Consider the following 18,486-nt stretch of genomic DNA (forward strand, 5'->3'; position numbering starts at 1 on the left):
TCTCAGTTCGTGGCCGAGTGTTAAAATTTACTGGGAGTCTTTCTTGAGTTTCTGACTTGGGAAGGAGAAGGTGGTAATCTTTGGAAAAGGAGGAGATGAGAAGAACTGACAGCCAGTCTTCCTGGCTGCTCCAGACCCAAAAGAAGTGTCCACCAAAGTCTTAGGGGGTGGTTCCTCCCAGGCATCCTGGACTATTGATGGGGGTAGGTTGGACAAATGAAAAGAGAATTTAGGAAAGTGGAAGAAAGGACACCTGTTCAGATTGAAGATGGGTGCAGTAATTTCACAGGGCCCTGTTAATACCGCTTTTTTCAACTGCTGTGAATGCAAATTTATTCTAAAACAAACGGAAAGTGGAATAAACTTTTTTTTTTTTTTTCTTCTGTATAGATCTGTGGGCTTCTTTACAGGTCTGCTAGGGAGTCTAACTGAGGGTCACCCTTTCACTCTCCCTTTCCCCCTTTCTGAAAACAGAGGGTATCTATTTAAGCAGTGTATACCCTGACTACGCTTTTCTTTAGGTGCTTGCTTCTGTTCTATTGGTTGAAGCTTCCATAACTCTCCAGCAAACATTGCCCCTTTCTGTGGAGAGCTATAATAACTGTTACTTAGTGGATTGTGAGTGCTTTAATATGCTGCCAGCATTTCATTAAAATAATGTTGTCTGCTTGTTTTTCTTTTTTAAGACATGCATTTTGTGGCTGTATGTGAGACAGTGAGTGGCAGGAAGTTGGACATTGGCAAAAGACATTGGATATTATGTGCCATAAAAAGTGCAAACATCCCTCTGAGTTAGAAAATCTTTCCCTTCTTTGGGGGTATTGTCTGGACTGCGTGTCCTCCCTGCTCTGAGCGCTACCAGGATGTCTGCAGAGAGGCTGGCCCTGCGGACACCATGTGAGGTGCTAGACTGAGCTCAGCTGATGCTCGCCGGGCACAGCAGCGCACCTCTACATCCCCTGCACTCTCTGTATATATGAGCTGTGCCTGCCAGCCTTTCTGCAACAGGTGTGTGGGAATAAGCCAGCGCTCTGCCCTTTAATGATAAAATGTGCCATTACATTTTGTTGAATTGGCTGTGTTTTCATCAGGTGATCTCCAGACAGGCAGTGTGGATTTGCTCGGTGATTATTGTGGTTTGCAGTGTACAAATTAGTGTGGGAAGTTGCTAATGCTAGCCTTGTAACTTAGGTCTCCAGTGGCAGGATCAGCTTTTTCTGTGCTCCCCGAAATGTGAAAGGTAAGGAGGGAGAGCACAGACAGGTGCTTTGCTGCCCGCCATTTGTTGGGATGGCCATGTGTTGCTCTGACAAAGGATCATCCTGTCTTCCAAATGTGCTTGTAAAAGCCAGGCACCACAGATGGGCTTTGGATGTAGAGGGGTGCGCTTCCCCAAGGCAAGTTGCTTATGTCCTGGATTTTTAGGAGTATTTTTTTATTTAATTAATTTTTAAGGATGCTTAGGTCCCCACCACCTCAAGTTGTTTCATAACCTAGGTTTGACTCATTCTGTGTGGTGCTGCAAGTCTGATAACCTCTGCCTGAACTTCCCAAATCAGCCTCAGCGGTGCTGCTACCCGGTTGCTGCAGTCATTTGTTGTGGGCCAGAAAACTGCATTTTCCTGGCTAGGTGTAGACACGACTTGTGCTTATTCTTCATTGAGCTTATCCAGGCTCCTGTTCCTGCCTTTGAGCTGTGGTGTGCTGCCTTGTGCCCACCTGGAGGGGCCACGTGTGCGAGGGGCAGGCTGTTGGGCTGCAGAGCCGTTGGAGCTGGTGTGGCAAAGAGGTGCTTGTCCTGGATTTGGGATGCTGCCCCTGATCTATAACAGGGCATATGAACAGGATCAAGTGGGTGCTGTTGGTGAAAGCTGCTGGGCAAATCGCTGTGACTTGTGGGAATGGAGGACCTGAACTCCCCATCTGCGAAGCTTGGCACAGCCCAAAGCTGTCAACTGCTTGTGGTCAAAGCATAACTGGGATTTGTTCCTCAGCGTGGGGTCCGACCGACTGGATGGGCCTTCAGAAAGGCAATGCTGAAACGGTTGTTGGAAATACTACTGAACAGGTCCAACAGCACATCCTAATTTACCAACTGTCCAGTTCGCTTCCTCCTGGTTTCTGTATTCCACTAGGTATTAGCCATAGTAAGTCTTTATTCTACAGAGGTTTACCCATATGCAGGGTCCTGTTGACATCTGTAGGACATGGTAAAGGGGCAAAGTTAAGAGAGGGTTATGGTGTTTCTAGGGCAAACCCCATGTAGCTTGCCAAATGAGATTGATTAAATAAACAACAAACAACAAAAAATCCCAAAAGAACCTTGAAGCATGAACAAGCAATGTAAAGACTAATTCATGGCAATTACATACTTTAAATACTTTTGTTGCTGTGGTGAAATAAAGGTATGTAGTGATCATATTGTGAAAGCGAAGCCGCAAAGAGAAATGAAGTCTACTGAATCATTTATTGTAAATTCAATGTAAGGGGATCAATACAATTTAGGAAAAGAAGTTACGACCTGCTATGTAAAATTGTCCCATTTTCAATAATCAATGTTTCTATTGGTGAAATAAATGAATGAAAGAACTGTGGGCCACTGGTCCATTCTTCTCTTCTCCCTCCTTTTCACACTTACTTTCTTAGCCTTGGAATACAGTCTTGCTAATTCTTACGGCACCAAAGTGTGAACTGTGTCTCTCCAAAATCCTGGGTTTTAATTTCAAGAAAATACAGAGCTTGGAAGAAGAGGGGGGGGAAAAAAGGGGGGAAAAAAAAAAAAACCAAAACAAAACCCAAACACCAACAAACACTTAAAAAGAATGTGGGCTGACTGGGTTGGTTTGTTTTTGTCTTAAGGCTCTGATCTTATAGCTGTTTTCTGCAACAATTAAGGCTGAAAATATTTTCCCTTCTTGCCCATCCCTACTCTAACCCAGGAAAATGATTCATGTGTAAACTGGTATTTTGGAGTTGCAGGGAGACATAAACAAAACAAAAAAATCCCTCTAATATTGTCAGACCTGTAAAAGGATCATGGAAATTGACAATATGGAAGAGCTGAAGTGGAACCTTTTTTACTTTGATGCAAGTAACTTGCAAAGTTAAAGCTGTCATATTATTTTGGGCAGTGATTTTTTTTTTTTTTTTTAAGTATGCTTATTACCTTGCACGGTCTGCTACTTAATATGGATTATCTTTTTCACACAAGACTCCCTCTTGACTAATCAGATGGCTGCCAAAGAGCGGTCAATGGTAGAAAATGTATCTTGATCAGAAATTTCATCTGCTTTGCAAATTCAAATCAGGCTGAACCAGTATAATGTCCCTCTAAACAAGGTATATGTGTGCTTGTATAGCACAACTAGTATCTCTGGATAAACTAGTACTATATAGTTGTTCCCTATTAGATTTTCTTCTAAAAAGTCAGTGTCCAGGTACATGTGGAACAGTATGAAGAACTGAACAGTTCCTTGACTGATGAGCCTACTAGATCCGTGTCTCATGAAAATAAGTGGTAAATGCCTGTCTTCAAGACCCATGTGTCAAATGCTTTTGTGGGTTTTTTTTTTTTCCTTTTTCACTTAATCAGCTTTAAAGTACTCAAAGACCTTCCTCCTAAACAAAACGTTTTGAAATGAGACTTGCTTTGCAAGCATGAGTTTCCATTTTGCAAACAAGACTCTCCACAGGCTTTGCGGGCAATGAATGAGAAACATTTTTCAAGTTCAGTGTCAAACTAAACCTTGTTTCAGAGTGGTTGGTGCCACCCATACCATCATGGCTGCTGCTCGTGGGTCAGTGCCTGTGGCCTTTGCTTTGTATTCTGCTCAGGCAGGAGAGACAAGAGGAAGGTGGAAGAAAATGCTAGGGTGTTTTACACCACTTGTCAAAAATGGTTTTGAGACCATTGGCAACCTGTGGCAGATGACAAATTCAGTACCTGGGAGGTTTTAAGGGCAAAGTTGTGTGGCTGAGCCCCAAGAAAGAGGGTAGTGAAGAAGATATTTCTACCATTGTTTTGCCTCATTGGTCTTTGAGACACCAGTCCCAAGAGGGTAGCTGAATGAGTGAATGAGAAGAGGGCGCTAGCATGACTTCACACATATGGATTTAAAAATCCTTCTCCACCTTGATGTGAGTTTAAAAGCTTGTCATGTAGCATAATCAAAAAGTTGCCAAGCTGGTAGCTTTTGGATTGGGGACTGCCAAGCACAACAGAGCATGGTGGATGAGCTGCAGGCATTTTGGCAGGCTGTCCTCTTGTCCTCGAGTCAGTGATAGAGCTGCATGGCAGTGTAACTACTTACTAGAAGATATGGGAAAGATTATGTTAGCAGAAGCTAGTGGTGATTTAAATTGGCTTGTTTGGGCAGTCGTGCTGGGATAACTACTCCTGCTATATTGCTGTAGGCTTTGGAGAATGGTTTTTAGAGGAAAGTCTGTCTTCCCCTGCTGCTTTTGTGTTCACTGTCCTTCCTCGATTCTGTCTTAAAATACCTGTTAAGGTTAAAAGATCTCAACTTGTGTGGATGAAGATTTGGGGTGTGTGCATGTATACAGATTGTTTAAATTCAGTTGGTTTTTAAGGAAATGAAGTTTTAGGGGTTTTGTGGTTTTGTTAGGTTTTTTTGTTTGTTTTACATTTGTAGTCATGACTGTAATTAGTAAAAAAATGTGTTTTTGGAAAAATGAGTGCTTGGCAAAACTGTGCTGTAATCAAAGACAGAATTGCAACTCCTATTGAAATATGTGAAGGCAGAGTTAGGGCTTGTTTCGTTCGTAGGCAAAGGTTGAAGGTTTTTGTAAGGCTATTGTATATTCCTTTTTAGGAATTCAAATAAGAGGAGAGAATTACATGAATGTACCAGGAGGTCTGTCATTTTCCCTGGCCACTGCCACCCCCTACCCCAATACAGAAAGTGATGGAGAGGTGTACAGTGGCCCCAAGCTCTTTTTCCCTGTGTTCCTTACATCTCCCTGCTGTCATCAGAAACTACCCCCTCTTCCTTCTCCTCACCCACGTGTTGTCTTTTTTAATTACTTATCTTCCTTACTGAGTTTTAACAGATTAAAATTCCCCCCAACCCAAGCCAAGGTGCTGAGGGAGAGTAGTAGAGGGGGTGTCACTTGCCAGGTGAGTCTGTGATACCTGATGGTGATGAGGTACAGGTGGGTGTGAAACTCCAGATCCATTAGATAGAGAAAAGTTGCTGTATGTGTTCTGTGCTTCCCTGATTTTTCATTTTTGCAGTTTTATTCACGGTTGGTTTCCAAGTACTATTTGGAGCGCTGATTTTTAATTTCAGAATTCATCAGAAATGCCATTGACTTCACTGCACAGAAACTGTTATTTCTTTACCTAAATTTGCAGGCATGAGAAAGAGCTGTTGTCCACTAGCAGCTTGTGTAGCTTGACGGCAACTGATAGTGACAATGGGCTTTCCAAATTCCTGTATTGTTGTGTTTTTGCAGCCATGATGCCATGGTATAGGTTGGGCAGACTTGTAAGTGAAAAAAGTATTTTGCAAAACTTGTCAAAATTTAAAGGTAATGCCTGAATCTCTCATGAAAGTCAATTCAGACTGTAGCAACACCAGTAACTCTCTGGAAAAGACTTGATAGCATTTCATTGCTGGATTTGCTTTTGAGGATGTGATAAAGCTGTTGTTTCCTAGCGGTGTGGAAACCTTGTCATCCTCATGAGCTGGCAACCACATCTTCAGAGCTCTAGCAGAGAAGTGCAATTGCTTTTCAGCTTTTGAGCGAGGTCTGTTATGCGTATCTTCACATGCAGCAGCAGAAGATGGGGAGGAGTGTGCTCATCTAGGTCCACATATAGAGGTGTGTATATCTCTGTGCTGTTTGTGTTGGGTATAACTGGAAGAGAAAATGTTTTGGGTTTTTTTTTTCATTTAACCCCCACCCCCCCCCCCGCCATGTTATATGAAGCAGCAGCCTTGTAAGAAGTGCTAGTGCTTTCAAAGGGCTGGGGGAAGGCACAAATTTATTTTGGTTCCCTCTCAAGTCAGTAATAGTAATAATATACGTTTTAATTCAGTTTCTTGTTTTTAAAGTGTTATGCATCGTCTGTGCTGTGCTATCTCCAATTACTGAAACAGAAGGAGATGGAGCCTGTTCAAGGTTAATCAGCAGCTGTTGCACAGACCTCAGGAGCAGGAGAGCTGGTGCTTTGATCTGGTGTGGGGGATGGACAGACAACAGAAACATCTCGTTTTCAAGGAGATTTTGTTCTGCAGGAAACTAACCCCCCTAAACTGCCCTTACATCTCATGGAAATATCTTCATGGCTTTGTTCTGCTTTAAAACAGCAAAGCAAAGTAGTGTTGTTCAGGAGGCAAAATTAAATTTGTTGAGGAAGGTGTTGGTAGTTTACTCCTGTGCTCTCTGAGGAATTGTGATGAATGCCTTAAGTGTTTTGAAAATGAATTTTACCCCATTCAGCTGGATTAAGTATGTGCCTAGATTTAAGTGCGTAGTCAGTTCATGAAGTTGGGTTTAAGGTACTGAAATTCAGATTACATGCTCAAATACCTTTCAAAGCTGTGTCTTCTCTCACTGTCTATAGAGACATGGGGTTCCACTAGTCCTCCTCCATCCATCCCTTCCCACCCCACCATCCCCAGATGAAAACTGCCAGTTTCCAACTATTGTCAGAGGGGAGGCAGGCTGCTTGGAGAGAAACAGAGCCCATTAGGGGCACTATCTTGGAGTGATTTCTGGAGTATTTATTTCCCTTTTGTATGTTGTGTGGCAGTAGTGCACAGACTTTGTAGTAGTTTTCATATTCACCCACTGCTGATACCTGGTTGTTGTGGAAGCCTTTTGTCAACGAGCGCAGGAAAGCTGCACCGGGGAAGCTCAGCACTGCAAAGGAGAGGATCTGGAGCAATATTCTGATTTACAGAGTAATACATCAGACAAATGGCCATTACTACTTGTTTGTTTCCCTGGACTTAGATAGGGAAGAACAGGTCTGGTCTTCTGCTTGGGTTGAAGCTAGTGAAGGATATCTGGCTTACAGTGAACTTCATGAGTTTGCCACTGAGTAGTCTGGCAGGCACTTGGCATGTTAAGGTTTTTGGGTGCCTCAACTGAAGTGTTTTCAGTAGTCCTGAGCTGACAACGAAGGCTGAGTTTTCAGAAGCAAAACTGTTCATTAATATGAAATCAACAAAGTTGTAGTTTTTTTCTGGATGCTTCTTTCTTGCTGTGGCCCTCCTGTTTGTCACAGTATGAGAATTAGTGAAGAGGAGGAATGAAGGTAAATGTGGTTTTGGTTATCTTTTGCATTAAAAAGCTATGTCCAGCTTGACCTAGTTAATAACATCTCTTCCTGTCTCTCAAACTTTGTATTTGGAGCCAAGCTACTGAGGTGCATAAACAAAAGGTTCTCTAAATACATACTGACTATTGTTCCTTTTGCTTTGCCAAGCCCTAATAGCAAAATGCTTTTTGAATGCAGATGCAGCATAACCCTTAATTTAAAGCAGTTTTAACTGCTTTGAATCAACTGCATTGATAAGTCAACTGTTACATTATAACGTGAATTATAACATATTACATTATAACATGTTACATTATAACATGTGAATGGGTAGCGCTTTCACTTAGATGAGGACACAGTTATACAATATATGCTTTTTCATATGTAGAGATAGATACTCTATATATAGGTAATTAATAAGCAGACAGTTATTCAGCATACAAAGTATGCTGTATGCATGCAAAGTCTAGCTTCTTAATACAGTTTTGCATGAAATGCTCCACCATTTTACTTAGTTGAGGTAAAGTTCTTGGTTAGTTTTGTAATTTCCAGCATATATGTCCTATAGAAAGTAAAAAAGAATGGATTTTTGTCATCTCCAAGAACAGAATACGAAGGAAGGTAAGTGGTAATGTTTGCATTTTCAGCAGCAAAATCTGCAAGGTAGAAGGACTAGGGACTTCTCCAGGTCGTCTTACAGCTGTGAGATGTGCAAACCTATTTCCTTTCCCTTTTGCAGTTGGGAGAAATTTATTTGCTATGGAAATGATGGCATATGGCCCTTCTGCAAATGCTATTCCAAGTATTTTTACAGTCTCGCTTCATGGAAATAAACACCATTGGGTTTTAGGAAGTGCTCTGTGGCTTTGTTTGCCCCCTTACCACGAAAGGGTGGCTGGTCAGGGAGCTCTGGAGTAACCCGTTACCAGGCTTCTTCCCCCTAAACAGGTTCAGATCAATAAAACATGCCACCATGTGCCTTGTGTGGAGTCTTTTCTCAGGCAGGTCCTGTATGACAAGTCTTCTCCATAAATTAACTATGAGTGAAGATTTTGTTCTCAAAACTGTCACTTGTGCATAGCTAATGCATCGCAGAGGGATTGCAGCCCAGTTGCAGACTTAGCTGGGCACCGGAGGTGGCTGTAACTTGCATAACTTGGGAGGTGTCTTTTGCCAAGAGTTTTTTGTGTTTTCCATCCCCAGACGGGAAGGCCTTGCAGTGCACCCAGCCTATGGACAGATACCGTATTGTTGAGCTACCTTGCCAGGGAACACGTCGTATTTGCATTTCAGATGCCTCGGGCTTTGTGAACTGCATTGTTCCAGCTTCCCCTGAATAGCAGCTATTGACCCCTAACAATGTACGTTTGTTTAAATCAAACCCTTCCGAGCTTTAAAAAGCTTATTTTAGGAGTAGCCCAACCAAGTGAACATTTCTGTGCAGGCTCCTTTTTTTCCCCTTCATAGCCAGAAAAAAATTGCTGAATTAATTATTTATTTTCAAGATGGAAAACATTTTCCTCCTTGTGAGAGGCTATTTTGAATGCTGAGGTTTTGGCAAATTTTGTTGCGGCTTAATGTTTATAAGCATTTCATTGCCCTTGAAAGCATAAACTTCATGTTACTCAAGCTCAGAGATTTTGGCAAATAAACCAGTGGATCAACAGGGGTTTGGTTGTCCTGAAGCACTTGAAGAACTTGACTGCATTTTGTCAAATAGGGTTTTTTTGCTGTTTGTGTGTGCACTTAGATGGATTGAATTCATCTAGGAGGGGGAGGTAGAGACTGACTAGTACAGATACTTCATGTCCAGCAGCAGGCTGGCAAAAGCATTTCTTTGGGTCGTGGGAAGTCTGGAGCCAAATTCCCTTTGCTGCTTGGGGTGACTGCATACATGCCTCCACCCTTGAGCCATTAGCTGTCCAGAGCTTGGTGGTGTCAGTAGCCACTGTCATTAAATCTATTACAATTTGTGAACAAAAACTATGGTTATTTAGTGTGGGGAGGAAGCTTCTCTATGCCTTGCTCCTGTGGGGTTATTAGGTTGAGGCAGAAAAGCTCAGTGAAGTAAAAATTTTCTATGAGCTGAACAGCCTTATAGTTCTTCCATTTTAGGCCAGAACGATCCCACTAATAACGGCAAAATATTCAAACATGAAACAGTGATTGTCAGATTAAATGGGGTTGTTTTATGGGCTGACAATTCTTTCTTCTGGTGTCCTATGTTAACTCAGGAGTATTGCATCTCATGAAGTTTTTATAGGTATTTCTGTTGGATGCATTAGAAAAATGTTGCTAGCAGGTCAAGGGAGGTGATCTTTCTTCTCTACTCAGCACTGATGAGGCCACACCTGAAGTGCTGTGTTCAGTTCTGGGCTCCCCAGTACAGGAGGGACCTGGACATACTTGGTAGGGTGCAACAAAGCATCACAAAGATGATGAAGGAATTGGAGCATCTCTCTTATGAGGAAAGGCTGAGAGAGCTGGGACTATTCAGGCTGGGGAAGGCTCAGGGAGGATCCCATCAATGTATATACCTGGAGGGAAGGTATGAAGAGGAGGAAGCCAGACTCTTCTCAGTGGTGCCCACTGGCAGGACCAGAGACAATAGGTGCAAACTGAAACCCAGGAGATTCCCACTGAACATCAGGAAACACATTTTTACTGTGAGGATGACCGAATATTGGCACAGGCTGTCCAGAGAGGTTGTGGGGTCTCATCCTTGGGGATACTCGGCAACCATCTGGACATGATTCTGGGCAACAGGTCTAGGTGACCCTGCTTGAGCAGGACAATTGGACTAGATGCCCTCCAGAGGTCCCTTCCAACCTCAGCCTTCTGTGATGGACAGGTAAAGTGAGGTGACTGAGGCCATACAGGAATCTGAGGTAAAAGACTCAGCTCACCTTGCTCTGAATGTATTGCATGGTATAGCGTGGGTATGTGATCTCTCTCACACAGTGCTGTGCACTCATGGCTTATGGGCTACAGACCCATGGACTGTGGACTAAGTGGCGTACAGCTGAGCACTTTATTGCACCTCCCCATTGGGGCTGATGGGCAGCTGCAAGCCTCAGGTTTTCCCTTTCGGGTGCTCTTGGGGACGGTGGGCTGACAGCAGCAACTGCATTAATGTGAGAGAGCCCTTTGTCTCCCACCCTGACAGTTGTGGTAGATACTCCTTAATACCAAGGATGTCTCCTTCAAAGTTGTCACCGCTCCTGCGCCTATAGTTAAGTGACATAGGATATTCTGTTTGCTGCAGTGGAGAGGTACCAGAGGAAGTCCAAGAGCAGTGCGCTCACATCTGCCTTTCTCCCTCTGGAAAGTGCAGAGTGAGAAGTGCCCTCGGACCAGTCAGCGTGGGGGTGTTCATGCCGCTCGAAGATTAAAAACACAGCAGCGCCCTGGGTTTTCTGACAGCTGGAGTCCAATGCAGACCCAGGGGAGAGCAGGTGGAAGTCTTCTGCTGCTGTCACTGGGTTATGAATTAAGTGTTCACATCCTCTCTATTGGTTTTACTACTTCTGGGGAGTCCTTTCCCCTCTGTTTCTCAGTCCCCTGCTCCCCCCCTGCCCACCTCGGGTGCTAGCGCTCTCCCTTCTGCTCCCCTCTGCCCTCATCCTATAAATTTGAGTCTACATACCCTGCATTTGAACTGCCTTAGACTTGCTGTAAACCTGGAAACCATCTGGCTCAAGGTTTTGGAGGTAAAAGGGCAAACAGCTTCACAGGCATTTGCAGCATTTAAAATGGAAAGCAGTTTGTCAAAAGATGGAGGGGAAGAAAATGAGGGATGCTCTTACAAGGTCCTCTGTGTGCAGCTGAGCTCTTACCATTCAGGGAAACCAAGCAGCACAAGTTTTTACATTCTCCATTAACTTTATTTTGTGTCTCGGAGCTGCTGTTCTCCCATCACAGAAACAAGAATAATGTTTATTCAACATTATCTGAAGCATATGCAACTTGTAACATGGCTGAAGGTAGACTCACAGGCTGCTTGCCTTAAATATGTAACAGAAATAAAAATCTGTAATTGTCATGATTATTAATCACGACCCTGCACCCCACCAACTTTAACAAGGCTGTAAGTCTAGTTTCTGTGTGTAAAAAATTCAGGCAAGGACAACCTTTGGATGCTAGCATGCAAAATTAAATATTTGAATTATTTTTTTCAGTGATCATACACCCAAAGTCACAACCTTATGATTATCAGGGTATATCCCAGTCTTTTTCTACCACTCCTTTACTTTTTCTTTACTTTTGACTGTCCTGGTAAAAAGAATCTCTGTTCTATAAATGCCACTAAAATACTGTCTTTCTGATGTGGAGCCTGCTGTCCATTTGTAGAGAACGGGATTATAGTTTGTGTTGGAGGTCACACCATGGCGGGGGTGGTGCTGCTGCTGTTCAGTGTTTTCATGCCACCTGAAGCCTTCTCCTATGCTGGAGCAAGTAGGTATTGTTAATGAGTTGGCTTTTGCTGCAGCTGCATCATCAACTGCGGTTCCTCCCTTGTTCTCGGTGCTGGAAATCTCTTTTCTTGATGCTGGATGTACCAGCCAGATGAAAATTAAAATAGTCTGCGCCTACCCTGTCTTACTAGACTGACTTAGATGCCTCACTGATAGTGTCTCCGTTGCCTCCTCACTTCTAAAAACAAAATGTCATTTCTTTGTAACCTTCCTTGCTATTAGGTTTGGGTTTTTTTTTAAATCCTCTGTGTTGTTGTGCAGCCAAGAGAAGAGAACCGTATAAAGGGCAAAGTGGTTTAGAAAAAAGGTGAAAGATGATAGGGGGGGGGAGTTGCTGTGAGTGCCTAACAGAGGTTGAAAGTAAACAGGTAGGGAGCCAGCTGGCTTTGAGGAGGATCTTTTAAACTGTGTGTAAATTCAAGCACCGCTTTGTAATTTTACGTGTGCTAACACGAGGCACATGACTCAGAGAATTGGCTCCAGCTGCTCTTGCCGGCATTTCGGAACTTCTACTTAAAAATGAAAATAAGGCACTTCAGTGTAGTTCTTCTGTGTTTACTGTTCGGGCAGAAACCAACAAATACTTGCTGAGAGATTATTTCTTTCACTTGCTTATTTGGTTTTTACTCTTGTTTTCTTTCCTCTTACTTGATAAATACAGGAAAGTACAGAGTTAAAGTCTTTTTTCAGTTTTCATTTATGCTACCTATAACTCTGTTTTGTTTATTGTAGGGGTATCGGGTCTGGCTGCGAGAAAATAATCAGCATTATCCCAGTACTGTTCATTCCTGTGCAGAAGGAGTCGTCGTATTCAGGACAGACTATGGTCAGGTATGGGCATCACTCCTCTATGTTTCCTCCTTTTTGCCACTCTGGAAAAGAAGCTGTTCTTGTGAGGAGGGCATAAGGGAAACTAAAAGTCTAAAGTCTGTGAATAAAATACTCATTTTGTGTGACCTGAATGTGCAACTTTGGTTTTAATAGCTCTTCCCATTGCCTGTCTGGTCAGTTGCTATGATGATGCCTGACAAAGCTGAAGCAATGTTGCTGGGTGTGAGGCCCTTGTTCCACATAGGTCGGTAGTTCTGTAGTTTACTGGAGGTAGGTGGCCTCTCCATGGTTGTATTCCCTTACAATAACAGAAGGGAAGGGTTGGCATGTGGTGCTGAGGCATCGTGGTGGTGGAGTGTCACTGATTCAATGGGAGGCAGCAAGATACACCTCCCAGAGCAAAACTGGGGTAGCTCCACCAGCTCCTGTCACAAGAGGACTGTGAAGGAAGGGGACCATTACTCCCCTCATTACATTTTTGGTTTGGGTTTTGTTGTGGTTTGTTTTTTTCTTCTGTTTCTTTTTTAAATTTTAACTGCTTTCTGGCTGTCAAGCACTCCTGGCTGCTGCTTGCCTGCAGGGATGGAGATGGTGTCTCCTTGGCCATCTCAGGCGGTGCATGCCTTGCATGTCTGGCTGCTGGCTGGTGAAGGAAGCTGGTGTGGAGCTTGTTTCCCCCTCTTTTTTATTATTTTTTTTTTTTTAAATTTTTCTCTTTAACCCCCAGAAGAAGTCAGAGCCAGCCATGCCTGTTGCTGACATCTTGGAAGTACTCTGCTTTCTCATGCGCTTACTTTTTATTTAACTGTTTATTCTCTTCATTAGGCCATGGTTTATCCAAGCTTCCTGCAGCTTCACTGAAGAAATTTCAGTTTTATATTCAGTCAGATATAAAAAGTTTTGCTGAGAACAGTTACCAACCTCCAGAGAACCCTCCCTTTGACTTTTGGAGGATGCTTGTTCCCTCAGTTTTTCTTCCTACCAGACAAAGGTAGCTTCAGGTAGTGAACGAGGCTGAGAAAAGCATGGTGGGCTGGAAAACATGCTGCCTGTTCTTGCTAATTTCACTTAATGCCTTTCTGGGTAAGCATAGTGGAAAGCATGTCTTTCAGAGCCAGGGAACCCTTACTTTCCTTGCATGCCTTTCTCCAGGGAAGGAAGGGACCAGACAGAGTTGCAGAGTGGTTTTAGATGGGCAAGATACAACCTACTTGAGGTTAAATTGCTACTGCCCTGGCAGTGAGGGATGAAAATGGGAGTTAAGCAACTGGGGTCTGAGACAGAGAAAATGGTGTTTTTCTTCTCTTCAGAGTCTCTGGGTGTGTGGCAAAGGAAACAGGATGACAGAGAGAAGGTCACATCCAAGCACCTGTGTCTGGTCATGTATTTGGTGGCGAAACTTCATTGTGTTCTACATCCCTGGGGAGGCAGAGAGATGGGTGAAAGTCACTGCTGTCCTTAGCATCTGAAGAGTAGTCAGGGAGTCCAACTCCCTGATAGCTGTTACATTCCAGCTCCCATTCACTGCTCTCCTGATGTCACCAGTTGATTCTTGGGCCAATGCCTGCATCCTCCTAGAAGCTATGCTAAGGTACATAGAGGGCAGGGAGTGAATCGAGACAGCCAGTGTAGCTTCACCAAGGACAAGTCCTGCCTGACAAACCTAGTGGCCTTCTATGATGGAGCAACTACATCAGTGGACAACAGAAGAGCTACGGATGTCATCTATCTGGACTTCTGTAAGGCCTTTGACACGGTGCCCCACAACATCCTTCTCTCTTAAGTTGAAGAGACATGGATTTGATGGGTGGACTGTTTGGTGGATGAGGAATTGTTTGAATGGTTGCATTCAGAGAGTAGGGGTCAATGACTCAATGTGCAGATGGAGACCAGTGATGAGTAGTGTCCCTCAGGGGTGGTCTGTATTGGAACCAGTACTGTTTAATATCGTTATCAGTGACACAGACAGTGGGTTTGAGTACATCCTCAGCAAGTTTTCAAATGAAGCCAAATGGTGTGGTTGATGTGCCTGAGGGATGGGATGCCATCCAGAGGGATCTTGAGAAGTGGGCCCATGTGAACCTCATGAGGTTCAGCAAGGCCAAGGGCAAGGTCCTGCGCCTGGGTCAGGGCAACCGGCTGGGGGACGAAGGGATTGAGAGCAGCCCTGTCGAGAAGCACTTGGGGTTATTAGTGGATGGAAAACTGACTATGAACCAGCAATATGCACTCGCAGCCCAGAAAGCCAACCATATCCTGGGCTGCATCAAGAGAAGTGTGGCCAGCAGGTTGAGGGAGGTGATTCTCCCCCTCTACTCTGCTCTTATGAGACCCCACCTGGAGTACTGTGTCCAGCTCTGGAGCCCTCAGTACAAGAAATACATGAATCCATTGGAGTGGGTTCAGAGGAGGGCCGTGAAAATGATCGGAGGGTTGGAACACCCCTCCTATGAGGAAGGGTTGAGAGAGTTGGGTTTTTTTCAGCCTGGCTAAGGGAAGGCTCTGGGAGACCTTACAGCGGCCTTCCAGTACTTAAAGGGGGCCTACAGGAAAGATGGGGAGGGACTCTTTATCAGGGGGTGTAGGGGTAGGACAAGGGGTAATGGTGTTTTAAAATGAAAGAGGGTAGATTTGGATTAGACACAAGGAAGAAATTTTTTACAGTGAGGGTGGTGAAACACTGGAAGAGATTGCCCAGAGAGGTGGTAGATGCCCCATCCCTGGAAACATTCAAGGTCAGGTTGGATGGGGCTCTGAGTGACCTAATCTAGTTGAAGATGTCCCTGCTTATTGCATGGATGTTGGTCAAGATGACCTTTAAAAGTCCCTTCCAACCCAAACTGTTCTGTGATTCTGTGATCCTTTGCACCTGCACCAAGTTATCAGATATATTGGACTGGGGAAGACATCCATAAAACTAGGCTGAGAGCAACTCCCACTAGGTTCAAAGCCTCCTCATGGAGAAACAAGAAGTCCACCTATGTGCTGGTGTGTTTTCTGTGGGTTGCGTGTTAAATTGTGCATTTAGTGTTGCTCAGATTTGGGAGGTTGCATATTTTGACCTGTCCTACAGAAATCTGAGGTCCGGTGAAGTGGAGAGGCTGAGATTGTCTCCTTTGTTGGCTCTTTGAAGCTGAAAAAAGAAGGATCCATCACATGAAAGCATCACCATTACATTTGGGTTGCGGAGTAGGAAGGCTGTAGTGTGTGTTGTTACATTAACATGTGCTCCAAGCAACGTTCAGCACTGGGCCGTTCATTTAAACATAAGCCCTCTCCAGCTCCTTGTAGGAGTGATCTGCATACTAATAGGAGGGGCTACCTGTAATTTTCACAGGATTTTGCAATTGGACACATAGCTGTAAGGAACCTGACTTTTAGAAGTGTTTTGTGCTTCAAAACCCTTATGGGAATTGCAGATGCTGTTGTAAAATGGACAGCTTGCTTTCGTGCCCTAGGAAAGGATGGCAGAGCTAATGTTGGCATCCACCAGTGGAAAAGCTGCTTGATAATGGTCTTGTGTGCATGTGTTGTGTGGTGTTGCTGCCTTTCCATGATGAACATAATGCAAGCTGAAACTTCTGGTAATACGGAAAAAGCCTCAGGTCATTACCATGATACCATCTGACTGATTACATTTCCTTAGAAAACCTTGGTGCTATAAACACCACTAGGAAGAAACCACTTCTCTGGTTTGGCCTGCTTGTGTTTAAAGCAGGTAGTGCGAAATGGGAAGGATGTAAGGAGTAGCCTTCAGACCTGTGACATGGCATTAGTCTCCTTGGTGGGTCTGAGCTGGCTGCTGCCCAGCTGAAGGCATACTAGTGATTCACAGTATTTAATAAGTCTAATCCTTTTCAAGGCTGATGTTTTCAGGAGTGCACTTTGTGTGTAAAAGAACTGTGCCAGCTGACATTGGCCAGTTAACCTTTTTTTCCTGTTGTTTTTCCTGCTGTGATTTTAGACCATCCTGCCCTTGCTGTTTGGTTACCTATGGGCTGCAGAAGGTTACAAGCAGGTGAAATGAAACTGAGATAATGCCTGACGATTACCTCCGATGGCTTGGCAATCCCTGCAATGCTGTATATTGCTTAGAAGAACAAGGCAGGGGAAGGAAGGGGTGAGATTGCAGAAATACGGGATGATGATGATTTTTGATTCCTAGACCCTTTTGATAGCTGCAGCTTGTTTGCAAGTCTAATGACAAACTGATGAAAGTGTTGGGACCTCATCAAAGCACAGTGTTATTCATCTCTGATTCAGTAGCTTCTACTAGACTTTGTACTTCTTGCCTTTCCACTGAGTGTTTTGCGTGACTTCTCAAGACGTGATTGTCAGGCCAGTGGGACTAGGAAGGTGTGTTTGCTGTAGTTGTGCTCAGGCTTTACTTTTATGAGTTGGGACTTCAAGTCTTTGCCAACATTGGTTTGCAGAATATGGAAATACCATAGCACAGTACATTACTACTTAATTTCTTCTTTCTGTTCTGAGTGGTGGAAATAAATTTACCATAAAAACCTGTGGTAGCATACAGTTGTATGCTGATGGGGTGTTGGTTGTAGGGAATCCTACCCAATGCCAATACTCTTGAGAGAATATGCCATAACCTTTTAATATTTCAACAAGTTGCATATCAGGTATTGAATCCCTTCTTACACACAAAATCCCTCCCTTACACACAAACTAAGCAGTCCTTTAGGTATTTACTGTTGAAGATGATTGTGGTACTCATGTCTGCTGCTGTCACCCTCTCCATGAGATGGTTGTAAAACTAGCTGATTTGATACCCTGTGTGGAATATCTGTTACATATAATATGGTATAATAAAAAGGGAATTTCAGGTTGTAGGTTTGAGTTTCCCTGAGCAAATAGCTGTGAAACAGTCTTAACTCCTTATGAAGAAAAAAAAAAAAGGGTGGCACTGGACAGGGATAGATGAAAGCCTCGTTAAATACAGGGAGGGAAAGAGTACATCAGGGCCGTGTTTCACCACCCTGGCTCACAATAAAGGAGTGGGAGTTGAAAGGTGTAAGATTCCTCTTGGCACGTGTTCATGGTGTTGGGCAGCAGCTGGCTCTGGAGTGCCTTTCAAAAGCCATCTGAAGGATGGCCTTCAAAATGAAGGGTCTACAATGATGCAAGAAGCTGCGATGAGCAGACAAATTCATATTGTAAACACTTTTCTTTTTATAAGCACCTCCAAGATGCTCTTCAGAAGAGAAGATGCAGTACTCATTTGGTGGTTGGTGTGGGTTGATTTGTTGATTTGTTTTTTGTTCCATTACTGTGCAGAGAGTTGGTGAAGGACTTGTGCCTGATGTTTTGGAAACACCATGTCTGTGAATATACATACAAAGTAGGTCAGTGCAGTCTGTGAATACTCAGACTTAAAAAAATAAGTTCTAATCTTTCCTTGTATGTATAGACATATATATAAGATGACATTACAATTACTGTATCTTTTTTTTCATGTTTGAGGGTATTTTTGCTACCTCTGTTTTTAGGGTTAAAATTATTTCTTCCTTAAGGGTTTTATTTACAGTAAAGCAGACGTTTCCTTATCGTCATATTCTATAAATTTTTAACGAAGTTGTGTGAGCTTATAAAGTACTCGAGTGAATGTTTAAATAAAATGCTAAAAGCCCTGCTGTAATGTATGCTTTGTTTGAAATTACTTGTGTATGTTCAGTAGAGTATCGGTGATTCTGTTGAGAAAAAAGCTCTTTCTAGTTTCTCTCCTCCTTTTTTTTTTTCCTGAATAATGTGAACTTTACTTTATTTCAGATACTACTAACTTCCCCTTGCATGAAAGAGGACTGCATTGTGCTCTTGACTTGTACAGACACACTTGAAACTGTCCCCAGTGAAAGCATGGATAGCAGATAGAAAAAG

The 18,486-nt window shown here is 43.4% G+C and overlaps 1 protein-coding gene across 1 annotated transcript in view; it reads left to right on the forward strand.

Moving 5' to 3' along the window:
• The window catches only part of MYO10 (myosin X), a 173,078-nt gene that overhangs the window by 21,120 nt on the left and 133,472 nt on the right, over positions 1–18,486 (forward strand). The window contains exon 2 of the mRNA XM_074873964.1: positions 12,496–12,594. Within this exon, the coding sequence (XP_074730065.1) occupies positions 12,496–12,594 (99 nt within the window). The remainder of the gene's footprint in view (positions 1–12,495; positions 12,595–18,486) is intronic.

Source organism: Strix uralensis, chromosome 1, assembly GCF_047716275.1.
Source record: "Strix uralensis isolate ZFMK-TIS-50842 chromosome 1, bStrUra1, whole genome shotgun sequence".
NCBI lineage: Eukaryota > Metazoa > Chordata > Aves > Strigiformes > Strigidae > Strix > Strix uralensis.